The sequence below is a fragment of the Lonchura striata genome, chromosome 7 (genome assembly GCF_046129695.1).
Source record: "Lonchura striata isolate bLonStr1 chromosome 7, bLonStr1.mat, whole genome shotgun sequence".
Classification (NCBI taxonomy): Eukaryota; Metazoa; Chordata; class Aves; order Passeriformes; family Estrildidae; genus Lonchura; species Lonchura striata.
This window is the reverse complement of record NC_134609.1, coordinates 5,871,726-5,893,296: the sequence shown is the minus strand read 5'-3', so window position 1 is coordinate 5,893,296 and position 21,571 is coordinate 5,871,726. Positions and strand designations below refer to the sequence as shown.

Below are 21,571 nucleotides of genomic sequence, written 5' to 3'. Positions count from 1 at the left end.
TACTGGTGTGTGTGTATGTATATATGTTTATATTTATAGTCTAGTGTATCTAATGGTGCCTCTGGGATCAGTGGCTCCATTTTAGGAAGCATAAAAAATGAGAGCGCCTGTATTCCGCTGACAAATTCCTTATTCCACTGTGTTTGTGTATTTCTGGGTTTGGAAATTCTTTTTTAAAAAGCTAGGGATTTTGTAAAAATGGACTGTGCTTTGGATTGCTATTTTATTTATTATCTTTAGCTTTTTAAGGGTTTTATTGTTGCATTTTAAATTCTTTCAAATGCATTTGAAAGGAATCCTTCCTCCTTATATTTAGAGGTGGCTCTCAGTGCTCATCTCCAATGCTTGTATGGGAATTACCACCTCTTCTGTAGCTGTTGTAGGGATTTTTAATGTCTTGTGTTTGTCTCCTTGAGCACTGCTGTAATTGCAGTTTTAGGATGCCCTGAGTGTATATAATGTCTGTTGGATTCTAGGAAATGTAAGTTTCATCTATTTATGGTAACATGACCTGAGAGTTAAATTGAAGCAGTTTAGTTTTCCTTGTTATCAGTGTTACCTCTGTGGGATATTCCTTGAGATATTTTTACGAAAGCTGAAAAGATGAGATTTTATTTGAAATGGGTAGTAGCTGTGTATGTCAGTCAGGTTTATAATTTTCTGTAGTAGCTCTAGAAGTGTGGCATACAATGCAGAATGCAACTTAGCACCCACAGATATAGACATTTCAGAGATGGTATTTGACATCTTACCGTGGGTGGGGGGAAAAAGCTGTAGTTTTAAGTAACTGATTTAGAATAATAGCTTATTTTCCATCTCCCTCAAGAATTAGTAATGGCTAATTGTAAAACATCAGCACCAGGTTCAATGAGTTCATTTTGTGAGCTGTCAAAATAGTGCCAAGTGATATTAGAAATAAATGAAGTACAGCCACTCTATTGAGGACAGTTGGCACCACTGAGTTGCAGGAGATGGGTAGAGGATAGCCACAGTTCCCTGGAAAATAAGTTTGCTTGGGTGTATTTTTGGCTGTCTTTTAACAGTTACCATTATTCTTTCATTTTCAAAAGAACTAGCACATACAGTTCGAAAGGAAATTGCATGCTATTATTAGTCTGCAGTAACAAAAAGCATTGATTATATTCACTATTTTCAGTATATTTGATGAAGTGCTCCCTTTTGTCAAAGAAAAAATTGATAGTTGATGTTTAAATATCGTTACAGTACACTCTTGGTACTGATTTTACAGTATTGTGAAATTACTGACTTATCAAACTACTCTTGGTAAATGCTAATGGGTATGCCCTAACTACTGACAGTATGTGCTTCAACACTGACATCTCTGGATAAGCGTACTGTCTGTCTCTACTACCCTTTCATTCACTAATTATTTCACTGATACTTTATTTTTTTCCAGTGGATAGAAATTTCTCCACTAAATCTCAGTTCAAAGTAACTGAGGAATAATAAATCACGCTCACCTTTACATGCATGGCACAAATCCCTGTAGGATAAATAAGAACTGAGCTAAAAATGCACAGTTATTGGGTTAATATTTTCTTTAAGAAATGGGAAGACTGCCACAATGACACTGTTAATGGAAACAAATACGAACTTATGCTGCATTCATTGTTCAGATGCAGTAGAATAGACTGAGTGTATAGGGGACTCTTAACATTTCCATAAGGAGTATAAAGTAGCAGTTGCATACTGGCAGTTGGCATTTTTTGAACCAGCAGGGAAAACAAAATACCATCTATCTTACAGAGCTTTACCCAAAAATAACAATGTGAAAATTACTTGTTCCACCAAATTTTTCTTGTAGACTTGTGCTTAAACATAAGTTTTTAATTGACTTTGTCTCTTCAGTCCTGCTTTGTAAAGATTTTGAAGCATTGTTAATTTTTAAAATAAAAACTATATTCCATTATAGCTGTCAGTAGTTAAGCACAGAAATGTGGTTTTATAATGTCTTCAGCATGAGAATAACTTTAAAAAAGATAAAAGTGCATTATATGTAGTGCTGAACCCTAGAAAATAACCATCTGTTCCCACAAGCTGGAGTATAAATAGGACAAGCAAGAGAAGACAAGGATGAGAGTGGGTGTAAGTGGTCTGCCATTTCTGGAGTGTATATTCAAACTAGGATGTTTTCCTGAACTCTGTAGAAGTATGGTGTGCAAATCCATAGTTAGATACTCCGTGAAATTTATGTCTAGAGCAAATTTTATTTATTTTACTTTTTTCTTTTTTTTTGCTTTTATTTGGAAGCAGAATGTGTTTTACGCATCTTGAGGAGTAGAATGAGATGAGAGAAGCTCACCTGAAACAAATCACTCTCCTACTGCAGTCTGTAAGGGTGGCATTTGGAAGGATTGATTTGGTTCTTTGGTTGGGTTTTTTGTTCTCTTAGAATACTGATCAAATATGAGTTGTAACAACAATTTTCCCCTCATTCCAAACTCAGAATTGTGTATGGTAGGGCATGAGATAGCTTTCAGTCAGTGTGGTTAATTAAACACAGAAGATCAGAGCAAAATGTGGAATTGTTTTACTCAAGATGAAGACTATAGGGACTAGGAGAAACCAGCTTTACAAAACTCTTATCACTGGTATGAAGCTGAAGCAGGTTTCTTCCATGCTGTAAACATATTCACATTTGAGGTCCTCACTTTTATATCAACACTATTTTCCTGTTGCACATCAGCAGTTGGAGGCTTTTTGGCCTGAATCTCTGCTGTGTATGTGCTGTGGCAATAACCTGGCTCTTGTTACACAGAGCCAGTCCATCCTTTTTGCTTTCCAGCAGCCTTCCTGCAGCCTTAAACTTCCTGCATCGTGCCTTGGTGATCTGATTACATTTAAGTATCTTGAAACCTGGGTGGTCAGTCTGAAGGGAAGTGTTGGCAGAGTTGATGCAGGAGGAAAAAGAACCATTACTCCCTTCATAATGGAAAGCTGGTTGGGTTGAAAAGAAGGGAACCTGGAACAAGGCGAGGGCTTGGTACAGATGTTTACAGAGTCAGTGTGATTGCCCTTACCAGACTTTGGGGTATATGTAAGGCATTTCTCAGTAATGATCTAAGTCTGACTTCTTGAAATGCCTAAATAATGGCAGCCCAGATTATAAATTCAGCACTTTCCCTCTGTTAACTGCCACATGCTTTCTAGTTCATAGAAAATCCCTTGGGACCTTGAGCATTTTTTTTTAAACCACGAAACTCACCTAGATAATGCTGGTCATTAAATATAGTTCTTCATAGATGAAGTCCCACATTGGCTGAACAATGATTAGCTAACCTTTGGTTCCTCTGGACTGTGTGTATGCCTGTGTCCTGTTTAAATCACTGCCATTCTGCAAGTACCCAGTTCTTCAAGGAACCTGACATGTACAGTTTAAGCCAGCTGCAAGTAAATGAAGAGTAAACAATTTCTGTAACTAAAACAATAAGATTGTAAGGCTTATGGGAGAAAGTTATTGACAATCAAGGGTAAACAATGTATACCTGCTGCAGACAGTTCACATGGATGCTTTTTGCCTTATATCTGGGAAGGCTGGAGTAGTGATAAAAGGCTGGGGTAGCTTTAACAACCCTGTCTTCATGTATTCATAAAAGATGTAGATTTGGAAACTCTTACTTCCTTCCTTCAGTAGTTCCAATACATCTTCAGTCAGATTCAAGTCTTTATTCACCTGAGGATTTCCTTAACTCAGACAGGAATGAGTTTTGACATAGCTTTTGATAGACTGTCAGCTGCCTAATCCTGTCTTGGAAATGCTGATATTGCTTAGTATGACCAGGTGTGATTATTGCTTACTTCTAAAATAGAGTAGATAATGATTGCTTTGGTGGTTAGCTGAACTCTAAACAGATGTTCCTCTGCTATGACACTGAATTCTGCTCTTTCCTGTTGAGCTGTACAACATTTATATTCCAGAATTAGTTTGTTTCCATGTTTTATTTACCTTAGAAACAATTGCGATGGATGAACTCAGAAGGAGCACATATGCCCCATACACCCCCCCCCAGCTCTCAACTCCTCCAGTTATTGACAGAGGTTTCTGACAGTTTTGTGCTCAGCACACCTCTGTTCCCAGTGAACATTTCTCCTCTTGCCTGTAACTTGGAGCTCAGTGCAAGTGTGGTGCTTAGACACCAGGGATGGATGGCCTTGCTTCACTGCTGTCTGTCCCTTCCTGACAGTCATCTTCTGCCTTGGCTTTTCTGGAGCCTCATGAAGGTAGAATTTAATTCCTTCTTCAAGAAGAATCAAGTGTTCTTTAGCAAGTCAATCTGCCTCTACACCAATTCTGTGTAAAATATGGGCAGTCAGGTTAATAACATTCACATGTTAAGGGCTAATGGGGATGGACAGGGGAAGCTGGTTTACATTCTGGCTACCTCCAAAAAGCAGAATTCCCCTGGAAAGAAATGTGTTTATGGTGGAAAAATTTGGATAAACTATTGAGTGACAGACCCATTTGGCAGAATCAGAATTTATGTCCCCAGGCACTCCCTCCCTGCAGACACTTGTCCCCATGATCTCTGGATTTTCTGGTGCTATCACCAGTTCATCTCCTCAAATCAGACTGTTCACCTGCCTTGCTGTGTACCCTGAGCTGTTTTACTTTGTTCCCCTGCTGTCTGTCTCTCCTTTAATACTATGTTAGTAGAGTTAATATTTCTTACTCTGTCTGCAGTACTGAGTCTCTAAAAAGTAGAAATCCCTGCTTTTCTACTAGGGTTTTGTAAATCTATTGAGTGCTTTGTGTTGCAGTTTTATTTGTCAGGAGAATGCATTAGTAACTTGGTAGAAGGAATCTCCATTCAACAGTGGGTGCTTATGCAAGTGCTAGAATGGGGCCTGTCAGGCCTTTTCTTGTATGAATCTTCAGCTTATTTATTAAAAATAGTGAAAGGTCTGCCTAAAATGATTAGTAAAAGCTAATTGGTTTTTTTGTCTTTCTCTCCCAACCCAAGAATTTGTCCCTTTGTACAGCAGCTCTAATGTACATCCTTAGTAGAGATCGCTTGAACATGGATTTGGACAGAGCTAGTCTAGATCTGATGATACGGCTTCTAGAATTGGAACAAGATGCTTCCTCTGCCAAGCTGCTGAATGAAAAAGACATGAATAAAATAAAGGAAAAAATCCGGAGACTATGTGAGACTGTTCACAACAAACATCTTGATCTCGAAAACATCACGGTGGGTAACATGCTTTTATTGGAAAGTCTTGGCAGTTGTGGAATGCTTAATAAAATGGAACTTGAAAGCATCATCTTTCATTTCATGTCGCCTGCAAAGGATTCCTGGTATTTCATTTACCTTTTATGTGTACCTGACTGCACTTCAAGTGTTCTCTTCAAATTTGAAATTGCCTTTTTCAAAGGTTGTTTGTTGGATAAAGTTAGGATATTCTTCAGCTGTCTGTGTCTGCGTTTGGCCCTGCTAAGGGTAGCTAGTTACAGGGAGAAGTTGCAAACAAGTGACACAAAATAACTGTGTGTTTGATGCTCACACATAGGCAAAGAAAGGGAGTCAGTCTAAGTTTTATAAGTAGTTTCACAAACAGGCGTTTGTGCATGAGAGTTACTAAATTAGTGTACTAAATTAAAACTGTGGTTCAGGTTTTCACATTTAAAAAAAAACCTTGTCTTGCAGAAACTGATTTTTCCCTACCCAAAGTGTGGTGGCATGTTGCTTACCATGAATGTGGATGAATTTTTTTCCTTCCTTTCTCAAACGTACTTGCTCTTTATGAAAATACCATCATTTCTAGCAGAGTGAACTGGTTCTGTTTAAAAAGAAATTTGATGCTATTATCAAACTAGCTTAGAAAATAAAAAGGCTAAGTTGCAACGTTTTTTAGAAGAGTGTATTTTAAGAATTGATTGACAGATTGATTAGATTAGTAGCCATAAATCACAAAATGAAGTAATGTCTGCTTTTGCCCTATTTCAGTATAGTTGATGTTAGTGTGATCTTAATTTTTTGACATCCTGTAATACATTCATTTCAAGATTCTTATTAGGGTTTTGACATTTTTTCTGTAATGTTTATACCCTTTTTTCTGTAACACTTATAATCAATGGGAGAAGCTTCTGATTTATTGCTTATGAAGTGAGCTTTTCAGAGATTTTCAGTGCAAGTAAAGTTCCAAATCCTGGCAGTAATCTGCAGTCAGGATTGTGTTCCATATTCAGTTAGACTAAAAGATTATGTGCGTTGTTGCGCTGGCACTTTCTTGTGTAGCTTTTGGGACTTTTGTGTCAGTTTAGGAAGAGTTTCCTTGGGATGTTTTCTCTCCAAATTCTGGCTATGGAACAGAGAGCTGAATTGGTATGAAGTACCACTGTTCTGTAGCTTTAGCAAGAGCTGAATTTTGGGTGAGGAAGATAATATCCATGACATTATTGTAACTTTGGCCATCAGATTGTGGTGACAATGGATTACAAATTTCAATTTTTAGGCTTGTTTCATACAAATATATGGAAGGTGCTGGTAGGGAGCTTGAATTAACTTTCTGGCCTTGGAAATCTGCAGAGAAAGAAAGAACATGAGATTATATTCTGCATTTTAAGTTTACAGTCTGAAAATACCACCACAGAATGTTCTCTAGATGGTGATCAGCTAGGATTTGGTATAATCAGAGTTTTCTTTCAGTGTTGTTTTGGCACTGAAGGCAGCTTACATAGCAGAGTTTGTCAGTGCCAGGATATCTCTTGTACTATAAAATGTAAGACAGCTCCCTTTATTAAGCATGGAACAGCTGGTGCAGGTTCCTCATTGCTAAAGCATCCAGCCACAAAGACCACTGTCTCCTGCTTGAGCTTTTCTCATATTCATAATCTGATCTAGCCTGTTGCTTTTTTATGAACTGTAACTCTGTTCTTGTTTTTTTTCTTAGACATGGATTTTGAAAGGAGAGGATATATCAAAAGGGTCTCTGTCTTGTGAGGAAGTTGTTCATGAGTAGAGAGCATTAATATCCTCGGCCATCAGTTTCAGCTGCTTTATTTGAGGGTTTTTCCCTGAGGCAGCTCTATTTCTTAAATTTATTTTGAGCTGTTGCTGTAAATGCATTGAATATTGTAGTACCTCACAGATGGAAGCTGGTTTCCTCCCAGCTGCACCATCTAGAAGTAGAGACTGTATAGTATTTAGAGAATATTTGCAATCCAAATGAGATGATTAGGTTCTCTTCCAGTTTAAAATAGTAGCAATGGTAAGTTGAGACAATAATGAACTTCATATGTTGAAGATCAAGCTTCTTTCATGTAGATCCCTGTCATGAGATACCATAAGTGATCTCTGTTTTGTACTAAATGACAGGCAGAAAATGCAAAAAAAAGGCCAATCTTCTGGGGGTAAAGAAAAGCTCTGTGCGTTTTCAGACTCAGACATACACAGTGAGAAGCAAGATATGTGTGTTTTTATACCTCCAGTTTGTGCCTAACCAGTCACACCTTTGCTTTTTTGAATCTTCAGGCAAAGGTGATCAATTTGCCTCCCTCTTTCCACAGACAACCTTGTGTCTGTCTGGAAGTGTGGCTAGACTAACTTTTGAATATTCAAAGGCTCTGTTCTCTTGATAGCTATTTATGTTAAAAACATAAACCCAAAAACCAAGAAGGAGGTGTGTGCAGGTTGAATTTGTTCCAGGTTCGCTGTGCTGCATTAAAAGAAGATAAGCCTGAAGAACCTGGCCTTCACCTCAGCAAATGGCGCTCACCTGTCAGTGAGCACAGCCTTCTGAGCTCCTGCTTTTGCAGCAGCTGCCTCCTCACTGCTGCATCATAACAAAAGCCTTCAGGAGTGACTTCTGTTTTCAAATGGTCAAAGAGCTTATCCTGCTTTCACTCTCAGCATAAGGCTGAAATGTTAAGGCAGCCATGTTTTGGGCCTTTGGTGTTAAAATTTTTAGTAATTGACAAAAATTTTGAATGCAATAGATTATTTTATTCAAAAGCAAGAGAGTTAGTTATGAGGTTTCATTGCTTTTATTAAAAAAAATGCCATCCTTATCAAGTGTGTACAAATATCAGATTATAGTATTTTAGGGTTATTGGAAGTCTTATTGCCCTCTGGCAAAAAATTAATCACTGTGTTTTAAATATTTTGTTGCCTTTGAGCCTTTATGGTCTAGTTATTTAGGAAATTAACTGACCTACTGTAGATTTGCTGCTACTTGTGTTCTCTTGATGCACACAACCCTTTGCAGACCCAAGGGTTCTTCCATTTGCCGTGGAGAAATGCTGTTGCTGTTATGCTCATAGTGGCAGTGTGCTGCAGGGCTTGCTCCTACAATCCAGAAACAACTTTGGGTGTTAACTTTCTTTTCCTCCTTGGAAATCAAGTATTTTGAAAGCAAGAAAAGCAGCTGGAGATGCTGGGGGGTGGGGGGAGGGCTCACACTGAGACAATGGAGTGTTTGCTCAAGCCTGTTGCGTACTGTTCTACTTCCATTTGCAGGGGGTGAATTTACTTTTATCGTTGTTGAATTTATATGTGTATTCCTCCTTTTTGTGAAAAACTTGTATCAGTAAATAGAATAAGGTTTCCTGCAATTGTTCAGTTTAATTGCTTTATTATGTAGGTTTAAAATTAAAAACACAAAATACCTCCGTTGGCGATAAATGGGATCTTTGAGTAGCAAAGCCAATGTATCTGAGAGATTGAGAAGCTGTGTTCACTGGGGATTTTCTTGATTTTTTACTGCCTGGATGATTTGTCCATTTACTTACTCCAGTTGTTTATTTTGATAACAAGAGAAACAGATGATAGGAGTCTTACTGGGTTTTCTAAGCTATTAATAAGATAAAGAAAATTTGAAAATGCAAAGTATCTTTTTTATCAGTACTGTGATTTTTTCAGATATGTGTATTTTTCAGTCTGTTCTTGCTCCCTCTGGTGGTGGTTCTCAGAATCTATACTTTCGTTTTTGTGTTTTTCCTGTGACGGATATTTGTGTGACTTGGTATTATTTGCTACAGCTGCATATGTTCATTTCACTAATTCCAGAACCTCACTCTTTCAGACTGGGCATTTGGCAATGGAGACATTACTGTCTCTCACCTCAAAGCGAGCTGGGGACTGGTTTAAAGAAGAATTGCGACTTCTTGGTGGTCTGGATCATATTGTAGATAAAGGTACACTGGGGATACTGCTTAAAAGTGTGAAAAAATAGTGAATCATAATAAAATGTTTGCTTTTTGTAATGTTCATTTCCTGTGGTTAAAAATAGAAATATTGTGTATTTTTCTTACCAGTGTTTAAAACAAAATACGCAATTCAGTATCAAGTAACTGAGAAATATTAGTGATTTTAATCTGTTTCAGGTGGGATTGAAAGTAGTTTTCATGTTAAGCAGAATGTGTAAGAGCATTGCATTACAATGTATGAGAATAAAAATGGCTTAAGCTTGGACAGAATTGATAAGTATTTCTGTATAGCACACTTATTCTAGAGTACAATCTCTGTTACAGTCTTCTAGAGTTATTTACAGACCAGATATTTTTAAACTAAATATACCAAAGGCAGTAAACCCGACAAGAGGAAAAGAGGAAATGGTGGGGGGGGGAGGGTTCAAGGATATGCCTCAGTTACTGTGTTTTTGATCAGAATCTCCTAGCTAGGAAAAGAGACATTTCTAAATGAATTCTTGACCTGAATAAAGCTTGGTCTTAAGTAAGCAGTGGGAGAACAAAGAAGGGACTGGAGAGATGAAAGTATTCAATTTGAACACAGTTTCAAGGTATGGTTTCAGACTTGTAAAGTTGGGGAAGTGTGTGCTTGTCCTGCCTCTCTCCTCTTCTGAAAGACTCCCTTAGAGTCTTCCTTGTTTTTTTCCTTTACCTAGAGAAATGAAAATTTTTGGAGTGCTGATCACATCTTCATGCTTATTTCCTGGCATTAGAGGTGTGCAAGTGTAAATTCAGTTGATAACAATTTTTAAGTAGCTGGTTAGTTTGTACACCTGGCTTTTGGAGACCTCTTACTCATGGAGGAAAACAACTTGTTTTTGTGTTTAGTTAAAGAATGTGTGGATCACCTAAGCAGTGATGAAAATGAAGAGAAGTTGGTTGCTTCGTTATGGGGTGCAGAGAGATGTTTACGGGTCTTGGAGAGTGTGAGTATGAGCAGATCCTTTGCATTTCTGAAAGCTGCTTCTTAAGCAGTTCTGGTTTACAGTCTTTCAGTGTGTAGTCACATTATAGCAACATAAGGTTGATTTTTATTTTTTTATAGACTACTAATTTTCTGATGCTTATCAGTGTTTCTGTAATGTTTGAAAATCTAATGTACTATTCTGTATGTGTGTACCACATTCCAAGATTATTTTTGATAAAAATAACTAAGCATAACATGATGTTTTTCCTTAAATTCCTACAAAAAGCTGCTGTTTTTGGATGTTGTTTTCAAGGCATGAGTTTTGACTCTCCAATGTGTGCCTAGTAATAACTGATCATTATAGAAGTGGGATTTTCTTAGAAGCAGGAAATCAATGTTAAGAGTTGCTACTTTGAGCCATCAGCTGGAGAAGTGCTGAAAGAGAAAATTGTCCTGAAAGGCAAATGAGTCATGTCACAGTTGAGTGTGCAAATGCAGATGGTAAATATTTCTTTGAGAACTCGTAAGAAAATCAAAATACGTGGTACTTCTGTAGAGTTTACTTGACAGGAATGGTGTGTGTGTGTCTGCAATACACCGAGGTTGGTGTTTGTTACTGGTATTACTCTGTTTCTGTTGTGATACCCTAAGAAAGCAGAAGAGCCTTGTTATGTTCTAGCAATGCATCTCCACACAGCAGCAAACATTTGGGATCAGAGTACAGGTCAATGAATCTTGCTCAACACCTTAAATCCAAAGTAGAGGGCAAATAGTTACAGTGGTCATTTGTTTTCTTCACTAAAATAGAAGGACAGACTTAAAGATAGTGTAAATGCAACCTAAAAACTGAGAAACAAGAACAATTGTTGAAGGGTGTCTTAAAAATTCTCTTTACCTTTCTTCTCAGCAGTGAGAAAAAATATTCAGAGTAATTTTCTGCTTTTATATTGAGTAGATGGAATTGCCAAGCAAGAGTAGAAGTGCCTTGTCTAGTGTTAGAAAATTCAAATTTGGACTTAGGGGTGTTCATGATGTAGTAAGATCCTTACGAACTTAGGAGAGATGACAAAATTCAAAACATGCCAAATCATGCAAGTCCAAGAAAAGAACTTCTGTTGCTTCTGAAAATGGATTCCAAATTTCAGCCAAGGGAATCAAGGAGAATCTTGAGTGTTACGGTTGGATGCATAATAAGCTCTCAGGAGTGGATTTGATGTCAAGTCCTTAAAATACCACATAAATAATTGTGTTCTCTATACGCACTTGGGATACTGTAGTCCCAGAGTGTGGATTCAGGGTTCTGCTGTGGCAAAACGAACGTTCTGCTGCATGGTTTCTGTACTTTATCAGGGAAGATGGTTTTATCTTCAGTGCCACAGTTATTTAAAGATGAAAACTCCAAGGAAATGAGAAATAAACTGAAAACTGAAAAATGAGAAGTGAAAGTTTACACTGCATAATAGCCAAGAAATGTGGAGCTGAATAAAGTATAATAGTAGTAAAATGGAATGCTTCTCTTCCAGGGGTAAAGACTCTTTTTAATACTACTTTCTCCTTCTCTCTTTAGGTAACTGTGCATAATCCAGAAAATCAGAGCTATCTTATAGCATACAAAGACTCTCAGCTCATAGTCTCCTCAGCTAAGTAAGTTGTAGAAAAAAAATCCCCAAAAACCCCAGTTTTGCAAAATACCTCGCATGATAGGGTAAAAAAAAAAAATAAGTGCTTTATACCAGAAGATTCTAGGGGTGAATAACCCCAAAATTTCTACTCTTGATTTTTCATTCAGTGAAGTTCATGTAGATGGGGGTTTGGGCAACCACCTGAGTACTACCAGTGTGTAGGGCTGCTACTGTTGGGTCTGTGGAAGCTGCAGACTGTGGATTCAGCTCCTCCTCTACTAAAAAGGAACACAGAAGAGGGTGAAGTGACATTTATTTATTGTGGTTTTGTTATGCTTAAGTGTTTACTGGAATGGAGCATAGCAGAATTGACAGTGTAACTAAGAATTAAAATAGTGAAATTTTGTTCTTGGCATTTCTCCCTGGCAGGGATTCTTGTACAAACACCTCTAACCCATTTATCAATCTGGGTGAGGTCTCAGTTGGCTGACAGAGCCTGTCTGCCCCTTGTAGTGCTTTTCATAACAGAACAAATGAAGCTGAAGGTTTGACTCTGCAGACCTCATTGAAATTATGATTTCATGGTTATAGGTTAGATATTTGGAGTATTTCTTTAAATAAAAATTAAGCAAACCACAATTAAATACATTAGTTAAAACAGCATATATTTTTGACATTTCTGGTTTTCTTTGTAACTGAAATCAGTGTGGTGGTTTAACATGAAACTGATGTTATGCAGTAAAGTCGTGCTTGTGGTCCATTGGTGTTACAAGATTCGAATTTTATTGTTGGGAAGTCATGTGTTTCTGAATGGAAGTAGTTCTGAGAAGAGAACATTCTGGTAACACCGTCAGATCGTGTTGTGCTGGATAGTCAGAGGATATGAGAGGCTGGGTTTGTAGGAACAGGAGATAGCTTTTATAAGACTATGTGATGAAGCTGGAAAGGAAAATTAATTTGCTCTTGAAATATCAAGCTGATAAAAAGCTAAGATTTCCAGATTTTTGTTTTCACAATTTCCAGTTGATCTTATAAAAGGATTTTTTAGGTGATAAGTTTATTATCTGTCCCTACAGACTGGGTGTCAGAAAAATTCTGCATAAAACTCTGTGTCAGGTTTTTCCCTTGTGAAACAAGTCTAAAGGTGGAATGTTCTATATGTTGCAAAGATAATTTTGTTCTGCATCATCTCCCTGCAGAGCACTGCAGCATTGTGAGGAGTTAATCCAGCGATATAATCGTGCTGAAGACAGTATCTGTTTACCAGACAATAAGTCTGTGCCTCACCAGAATGTAACTAACCACGTGGGTAAAGCCGTGGAAGACTGTATGAGGGCCATCATTGGGGTCTTGCTCAACCTGACAAATGATAATGGTAAGACAACAATTTTTTTTTGCATATTCTGTGCTGAGATGTCAAATAAACCATTAGTGTAAATATTTTTTTGTGTTGATGATGGTTTTTCAAGTCCAGTGCTATAAAGGAGTTATTAATGGTAGATGTTTGCTTACAGCCCTCAGTAATTTGTCTTTGCAAGCTGGGTGAAGAATTGCAGGTGTGAAATGTTCAGATGAGGGCCTGGACTGAGAGGGACTGGTTTGTCATTAGAGCCAAAAGGTTTTTATTAGGCTGCTTACCATTATAAATGTGTTTTCACTATTGAGCCTCTGAACTCTTTGTTTGCAGAATGGGGTAGTACAAAAACAGGTGAACAAGATGGTCTGATAGGCACAGCGATGAATTGTGTGCTTCAGGTTCCAAAGTTCCTACCTCAAGAACAGAGATTTGATATCCGTGTGCTAGTAAGTTCTTGTATCTCATATCAACAGAAAAGTATTTGCCTCCTTCTTGTGCATTGAGCTGCTCTAGTTCCTTATTAAGGAATAGTTGCCCCCTACAGTTTTCAGTGATCACATACATACCTAAAGTGAGGTACTTAGTTTCTTTAAGGATTTGGTGGGTTTGAGGGGTTTTTTCCCTATGTTTGATGGGGAAAAGTGCACTGCTTGATGAACAAAGAGATTTAGCTAAATAAGTATGTGAATTAATAATTTTCAAACATATTTTCAGTTTTGGAAATATGCTTGATATTATTGTTTGAGTTAAAAGCTTTGTCAGATTTACCTCAACTTATATAAAATGGGTCAGAGTGGCCTAATAACAGCAGTGAAATTGCATATGTGAAGGATCTCTTACAAATATAAGCTCAGGGTTGCACACCTGAATCCCTGACCTCTGTAAAGGAATTCTCAGCTCCAAAAATGTTTTCATGTTCAGAATTGGAAAAACAGATTCCTGCATAAAAGTTCTCCTGTACAGGGAACTCTGTTCTATCATGTATTTCTTGAAATTCTGATCCCACTGTCTGTCAGACTATTTCATAAGTTGCGTATTCTCAGAAAGATAGGGCCAAAGATGTTTATCTAAATAGATGTTTTTTGTTAAATCATCTTTTTTTACAGTGTGTGTAATCTTTTTTAACTCTCCAATTTTGCAGGGATTGGGTCTGTTGATCAATCTGGTGGAATACAGTGCCCGGAACAGGCACTGCCTTGTCAATATGGAAACATCGTGTTCTTTCGACTCCCTGTGTACAGGCGAAGGAGACGAAAGCCTGAAGATAACTGGACAGATTGATGCTGTTCAGGCTTTAGTGCAGGTGAGAAGTGTTTGTCCTGCAGTAGTTCCCATTTCTCATTATCAGACTGTCAGGAGGAAGGGAGAAATCAGCAATGAAAATATGTCAGTTTTTCTGTTCAGTATTTTGAGGAGTGGAGCAAGGTATGGGGAAGATTGCTGCTCACAGCTGATTTCTGCAGTGCTGCTCATTACAGAAACAGCTTCCCTGTAAAAGACTGTGGTTTACAGACATCCAGTAAAACTCTTTTGTTCCCATACAATTTATTTCTAGTTTTATTGTTCCTAGATTATTTACTTTGACTTCTGTTTTAAACCATCTGTAAGCTAGTTCTCTTAAATACTTTGCTTCCATAATTTTTTAAAAAATACTACGTTTTTGGGACTTTGCAACTTTAAATTAAAAAACAAGGTAATCCTTTATAAAAAGCAATAAAATACAGATGTAGTGATTATGGATGTGAAACAGCATTCTTAAATCGACTGTAAGAAAAAAATTCACCAATAAAATGAAGACAATTAAAAAATATATTTTAAAAAATCCACCAGTAATTTTGGTAAATTAGTTTAACCATGCAAACTAAAATGAAAAAATTGAAAGGAAATTACAGATGTTTTGTTGTAGTGGAGTTAATTTTATGGATGCTTTTAGCAGTTGTATTTAACTTTGTGAAATAACTGTTCAGTAGCAGACAAAAAAATCAGTAAAAATAATATTTAATATCTTAATGGATGTAGCTTAGCAAAGCTGTATTTCAAACTAGTGGTTGCATGGTTTAGGAAATAATTCACAAGAAATAAGTGTCTAATATGGGATTCCTTGTTCATTCACATTCTTTGCGAATTCATTTTAAATGACTCCTTCATATTTTTGCTCTAAGGAAGCCAAGAAGGAATAATTAGCATGAAAAACAAAGGAAAATTGGTAGAGAACAAAAATGGACAGGAAATTATGGCAGCTTTTAGTCTTCCAGCCATGTCTCCAGGAAAGCGATTAAACTTTTATGATGCCCAAGAGGAGCCTGTCAAGTGGTTCAGCGCCAGGCAGGGAGATCTTGCTGTGGAGCACAGCACTGGTGTTGGGCCAGGTTTGAGGAAGAAAAGCATATTGTTAAGAAAAGCATTGAAGGCTAATTGTATTAAGGGGTAAATTGTGAACAGGAAATAAAAGTATTAAGTCAATGTGTTCAGGGTTCAGTTTCTAACAGAAATTCTGGAATTCCCCACGTCAGCTGTTCCTGGAGTGTGAGCGAGCAGCACAGCTGGCTGAGAGCCAGACGGACGAGCTGATTAAAGAAGCTCCCACAGCTCAGCATGATAAGAGTGGGGAATGGCAGGAGACAAGTGGGGAGATCCAGTGGGTCTCCACAGAGAAGTCAGATAGCACTGAAGAGAAGGATAAGAAGGAAGAAGATGATGAAGAACTTGATCTTAATAAAGGTGCGTTGTCTGGCTGTGATGAGCTCAAAAAAGGCAAAGAACAGTGTGATTGTATAAAATCTCTCCTTGTCCTCTGCTTCTTATCTACATCCAGTCTCTCGGGCTGGGATTTCCTCAGTGAAACTGCTGCATATATAGGAACCATTCAGATCTGAAGCATGAGAAGTAGAAGCTGTTATACTGCTTCTACCTTTTATCTGTTTCTTAACAGAGCAAAATAAAACCCAAAAGAAACAGGAAAAAAAAACAACAGAAAGTTTTGGACACTCCATGTACAAAATATTCTGGAAAGGATGGTTTTTAGGCTGTTACCTTGTTCTTCAGGAACAGTCCTTGAAAGTTACCAGCTTTAATTTTGTTTCCCAGGGCTCTTGTTTCAATCTACTTTAAGGGTTGGGGTTTTTTCCCTCTTCTCTCTATTTGCCTCTTCTGTCCCCATCTGCTTTTTGTGTGTCTTCTCCCTCCGTCAGTGGTGTCCGAGATACCTGTGTAGTGCATTGATGTACTGCATCTCTGGTAGCTTGTTCCAGGAGTTTGAGTATCTCTGACGTGTTACATAGTTTGTCTCTGGAAAATGGATCTGAAATAGCATTCCTTATTGCTTAATCTTCTAATAGTAGATGCAGCGTATGCCTTTTAATAGTGTTTTCATCTTACATGTGTAAGGTGTGGTATATTACTTTTTCCAGGCTTGCTTTATATCCTTCCTCCTTTTTGTAGCTCCATCAACTGGTGTCAGCAGTTATTTGTAGTTTTTCCCAAAATGCTGAGTCATCAGCAGAAAATGCTGTGCCTGTTATCCTTAACACAATAAACTACTTTGGGGGAAGCTTTAGAGGCATATAGTATCACATGAAGCATTTGCATTGGTAGTTTGGGGTGTTCAGCATACAGTTTGCACATGGAAATGGCAAATGGCAAAATTCCTGTGTAGCAGAATGAGTTGAAACTGAATGAAGACCATTTTTCTTGTCAAGAATGTGCTGCTGAGTCAGTGAGTGTGGTGTTTCCTGATCTCTGAAATCTCAGTCCAAAAGCTCGTTTTGTTTGAGGAAAAAGCATTCTGCAAAGTGATAATGAAGGATTGTATGTGCAGCAGTAAAAGATACCAGCTGCTTAGAGAATACAATAGACTGTTGTCTCTTTTACAGCTCTTCAGCATGCTGGGAAGCACATGGAAGACTGCATTGTGGCCTCATACACAGCATTGCTTCTAGGCTGTCTCTGCCAGGAGAGTCCAGTAAGGGAATAAGTTCATCTTAAGTCCAGTATAATGTTTAATGGAGTGATAATTTACTGTATTGAAAGGGGTTTATTAAATTTGGCTTCAGTGTGAGGAATATGTTGGTGAAGCTACACTGATGTATACAGTTTTGGGAAGAGTTGCCAGAGTTTTTTCCAGCCAAAACAATTTTTTTGAACATCCCTGTGTTTATCAAAAGCAGTTGGAATTGAATATTTGACCTCTTCTACCTCTCTCCCCTTCCTTGTAGCCAGCAAAAGAATTAACTTTGGAAGTGCAGAGGAAAATTGGCTAAGCCTGTTCCTTCTCAATAGTTTTAGTAAGCAAGTTACCATAAGACTTTTTTATTCTTTATCAGTCTGCTTTAGTTTTTTTCTTCCACTGAAATCAGATGAACTTGTGTGTGTGTCCCTATTAGTTCAAAATAATTCTCAAGGATTGGAATATGTAATAGAAAGCCGAAGTTAAAAATATGGAACTCCAATGGCTGAGAACTCAGTAAAGTCTCCTATCAAAAATATGTTCACGTGAAAATTAGTTCAGATCTGCCTTCAGGCTTGTCTGAATTTACCATGTGCGGAAATGGGCTTTCAGGTGCTGTTCTGTGTCTTTGGACTGATCAGTGTCCATAACAGTCATAGTGTTCTGAGACTGACAATGAGATCAGTAATTCTCAGCCCTTCACAGCTAGAAAGGGAGAGCCTCTCCCTATCAGGGGAGTGATCTGGTGGCTTGATAATCTTGTAGGTCCTGGGGATCGATGTGTGGCAGGTGGTTTTTTTGGGGGGTTTTTTTTGGGTTTTTTTTGTTTTGTTTTTGCGTGGGTTTTTTGGGTTTTTTGTGGGAGTTTTTTTTGTTTGTTTGTTTGGAGTTTTTTTTTGTTTGTTTGTTTTTTGTTTTTTTTTTACTTCAACAAAACAACAATAAAAAATTATTTTAACAATTGTTTTCTGGAAACATAAACACAGTGAAGATATGAGTATTGCTTAAAAGAGATTTAAATATATAAATAAATGTACTTGTCTTAGTGCATCTCACATGCAGAGCATTATAGTTCTGTGGCAGAAAAATGTTTCCCAAATAAGATGAGATTGTTTTATTTCTTAGATCAATGTGACTACTGTGAGGGAGTACTTACCTGAAGGGGACTTCTCGATAATGACTGAAATGCTCAAAAAATTTCTCAGTTTTATGAACCTTACTGTAAGTAATACATATTTCAAGTTGATGTTTGAAGATATTTTTGTAATTCTGTGTTCTGTTAATATTTTATGCATTTTAGAAACATTAACATTTTTCAGTTTGTGTCTTCATAGAGCACAGGAAGATATTTTGTTTTTTAATACTGAAAGGCCATTTGTCTGTCATAATTTTGTCTCTCATTATATTGTGATTGACCAGGAAGATATTTCTGAATTGGCTGCCTGAACCTAGTTGCTTTTACTGATGCATAATTGTAAATAGTAAAATTCTGAAAATAGAATATCTCTCTGATATTTGAAGGAGGTGCTACAAATGCTTGTTTGTTACTTGTGTTTTCTGTTGCATTTCCAGTGTGCTGTTGGAACAACAGGCCAGAAATCTATCTCTAGGGTGATTGAATACTTGGAACACTGCTAGATACTTAACTTCCGCTGCAGGCACTCTAATGCTGGAGCTACCCTTAGACAAAAGAAATCGCCATGAAAGAAGTCCTTGAAGGATATACCAAGAGCATTCATCTGTGTCATTCGTGTTCGGATTTTTAAGGCTACCTGGTCTCTTAACCATGCATTCAGCATTTTCTGAAAGACAGTTACTACATCAATCTGCAACTATCAAAAATGAGGGGAAAAAGGTTCTGAGGAAAGTAAATAAAGAAACCTTGCTGTTTGTGATGCAGTGCAGTATTTAAATATTTTTGGCAGGGTTTACCCTCCCTATCTTTTTTCTTGCTTTGTTCGTGACAAGTTTCAAGAGAAAAAACTTGCTGCTGATAGTGCAACTGCTGTTTACTGTTGAGCCACTGTTTCATGCCAGCCAGGTGCAAAGGCAGCTTAGCTACTGAGGTATCAAACAAATGTTCTAATAAAGAAGTTCTGGACAGCAGCGCCGCTCCTATTTGAGTTTAATTTGCTCCTGCTTTTTTTATTACTAGATTATTCCAAAATCATAAATTATAAATTTTTAAATACTTTTGTGATTTTAACTACTGTCTATATTTAAAATTTGTTGGAATCCAAAGAGGCGAGGATTGGATAGTTTATTTTTTATACTGTTTTGATTGAAATTTGGTCATTGAACTATGTCTCAGTTCTAAAACTCCCATGGCCCACAAACTGTAACCTGCTAGACCATAACGCTTTGTAGTTCCAAGAGCATGCAGACCCATAAACACACAAAGCCATTGAGGGTATGTTATCCACTAAAGGAATAGTGACTGTAAAAAGTTGTGCCCTGTTTAAAATGCAAGTCAAATAAAGAAAAATAAAAAACCCAAACCATTTCAAAAACACTCACTCGCAGGGTAGTTTACACTTCCAATAAGCAAAAACTTTGAAATGCTGTTTTAATTTGTTTCAAGGAAGAACTCAAGGTGTGTTTTATAATGTTGAATACAATTAATTTGGATGCTTTAGGGGGAATAATTTTAAAAAAGCTAAAACACCAATGGGGATTCATGTTTCCAGCTGACATAATCTTTCTATTTCATCCTTCTGTAGTATGACAGAGTTGAAATGCATACAACACAAAGCCTTAAATTGCTGATATAGTTAAGATTTTGTTCAGTCTGAGGTCTAGTTCACAGCAAAGCATTGTGTTTGAGGACTTAAGTGGAACAAAGAATCCCAGAAAATACATGACTTTTTAAACAATTTTTTTCTTGCACTCACTATTCAGACCAACAGAATTGATTATTAAGTATTTTTATTAAGGTGGTCTTGAATATTTGCAGACTGTTCTGCGATCTGCTTCGTTGACATTTTTAAATACCTGTATAGGTAGTTACATCATGTTACTCCATTGAATTTGTAAAACTTGAAGCCATAAAAATATTAGTTCTATGTATAATGAGGGGGAAATAACAGGAAATCTAACCTGCTTTTAGATCTTGTGTTATCTCCGTGTATAAAGTTAAGAACTTGTGCTTTTGTATCAGTGCCAGCTGTAAATTTTTTACATACAGTGGCTGCCTTCTATGTCTTCCTATTTTTGATAATGCAGATTGTTGGGAATTCTGTAAGGAAGTAACTGATTAACGGCAAAAATCTTATGTTGGTCATATTTTTTTTTGCATTTTCTCTCATCACCTTCTAAAACTTAGTGTATCAGTGTAACTTAGAAAAGTTTTTGAGGTTGTATTCCCCTTCTTCAAAAAAAACCAAACCAATATTGAGAGAGAGGGAAAAGGTGTATGTAAATGATCTGCATGAGGAAAAAATTATTAAATCTTTGGCCTATCTAGTTTTCGAATTTTAGAGATTTTCACATGTATAATGAGATTTCACATTGATTATGTAGTTTCATGTGGAGAGATGGCAAGAGAAAAGAATATGCAAATGTGGTGATAGGGGAAAGCAGGGACAACTACCTTTCTTTGTTACACTGGTAATTGTTTGGGAATTGATTTACCTCAGTGTTTAACAGTTTTTTTTTTTTAATGTAACTAATTGTCAAGCACTGACAAATGCAGATTTATTTTTTTTTTGAGGGTGGGGGGAGAAATCACCCTGTGAACTGCAGTGCATTTTTGTGTGTTAGACCCTCAAATAACTCTGCATTAAAGGGTACTTGAGGTCAACTTGCAAATTAAAGTTTTAAAGTAACATTTTTTTCCATTGTAAATATTTGTGTAAATACTCTCAATTGGAAATTAGAACAGTAGAGTACTTTTCTGAATCCAATCCTATTTTTATTTTATACAGTATTTCTCAGCTGTGATCTTTGGAGCAAAAGCCAACGGCAGGAAAAATAGTTTGTACCAGTTTCATGAAGTATGTCTTTGGGTTTTTGTAAATAATTTTAACTCAAATAAAATTGCTACTTTCAATACATATCTTGTCTTTTAACATGCAATAAAACACTCCTCTGAGTGATTGCAGAAGGAAAGCAGTGTCAGGTAAATTGCTAAAAGAAAAAATGAAAAAAAAAAAAAAAAAAGATGAAAAAAATTATTAAGAGCGTTCTGAACGTAGTGCTTTGCATTTCACCTGTGTGTTGGGACAACAAAATTCAGTGCCTGGACCTGAGACTGTGGTCAGTCAAACTAGCCAAGGCTGGACATTTTCTGGAGATGATGTATTGTGATGCATTTTGGAGTTCTCTGCACAAATTGATCTTTCAGTAATAACCCTGGAGAGCTCTAGTCAGAATACCATAAATGTGATAGAGCACAGGGAAAATGGCACAGTTCTTACGGTGAGACTTTTCACATCATGGGGGATGTTAATGGCTTTAAGTGAAAAGGGAGGAAATTACCATGAATGTTACTCTGCTTCTTCATTAACAGGGATGATGCTTTAATTTCAGGATG

The 21,571-nt window shown here is 37.1% G+C and overlaps 1 protein-coding gene across 5 annotated transcripts in view; it reads left to right on the top strand.

Moving 5' to 3' along the window:
* WAPL (WAPL cohesin release factor) overlaps nucleotides 1–21,092 on the top strand; it is a 135,159-nt gene extending 114,067 nt beyond the window's left edge. For all 5 annotated transcript variants that reach the window (XM_021536198.3, XM_021536199.2, XM_021536197.2 and 2 more), the window contains 11 exons: nucleotides 4,983–5,210; nucleotides 9,043–9,154; nucleotides 10,037–10,134; nucleotides 11,683–11,759; nucleotides 12,937–13,112; nucleotides 13,425–13,540; nucleotides 14,236–14,397; nucleotides 15,608–15,815; nucleotides 16,967–17,055; nucleotides 18,166–18,261; nucleotides 18,613–21,092. In XM_021536198.3, the coding sequence (XP_021391873.2) occupies nucleotides 4,983–5,210; nucleotides 9,043–9,154; nucleotides 10,037–10,134; nucleotides 11,683–11,759; nucleotides 12,937–13,112; nucleotides 13,425–13,540; nucleotides 14,236–14,397; nucleotides 15,608–15,815; nucleotides 16,967–17,055; nucleotides 18,166–18,261; nucleotides 18,613–18,678 (1,428 nt within the window). In that variant the 3' untranslated portion in view covers nucleotides 18,679–21,092. The remainder of the gene's footprint in view (nucleotides 1–4,982; nucleotides 5,211–9,042; nucleotides 9,155–10,036; nucleotides 10,135–11,682; nucleotides 11,760–12,936; nucleotides 13,113–13,424; nucleotides 13,541–14,235; nucleotides 14,398–15,607; nucleotides 15,816–16,966; nucleotides 17,056–18,165; nucleotides 18,262–18,612) is intronic.
* The last annotated feature ends 479 nt before the right edge of the window (nucleotides 21,093–21,571 follow it).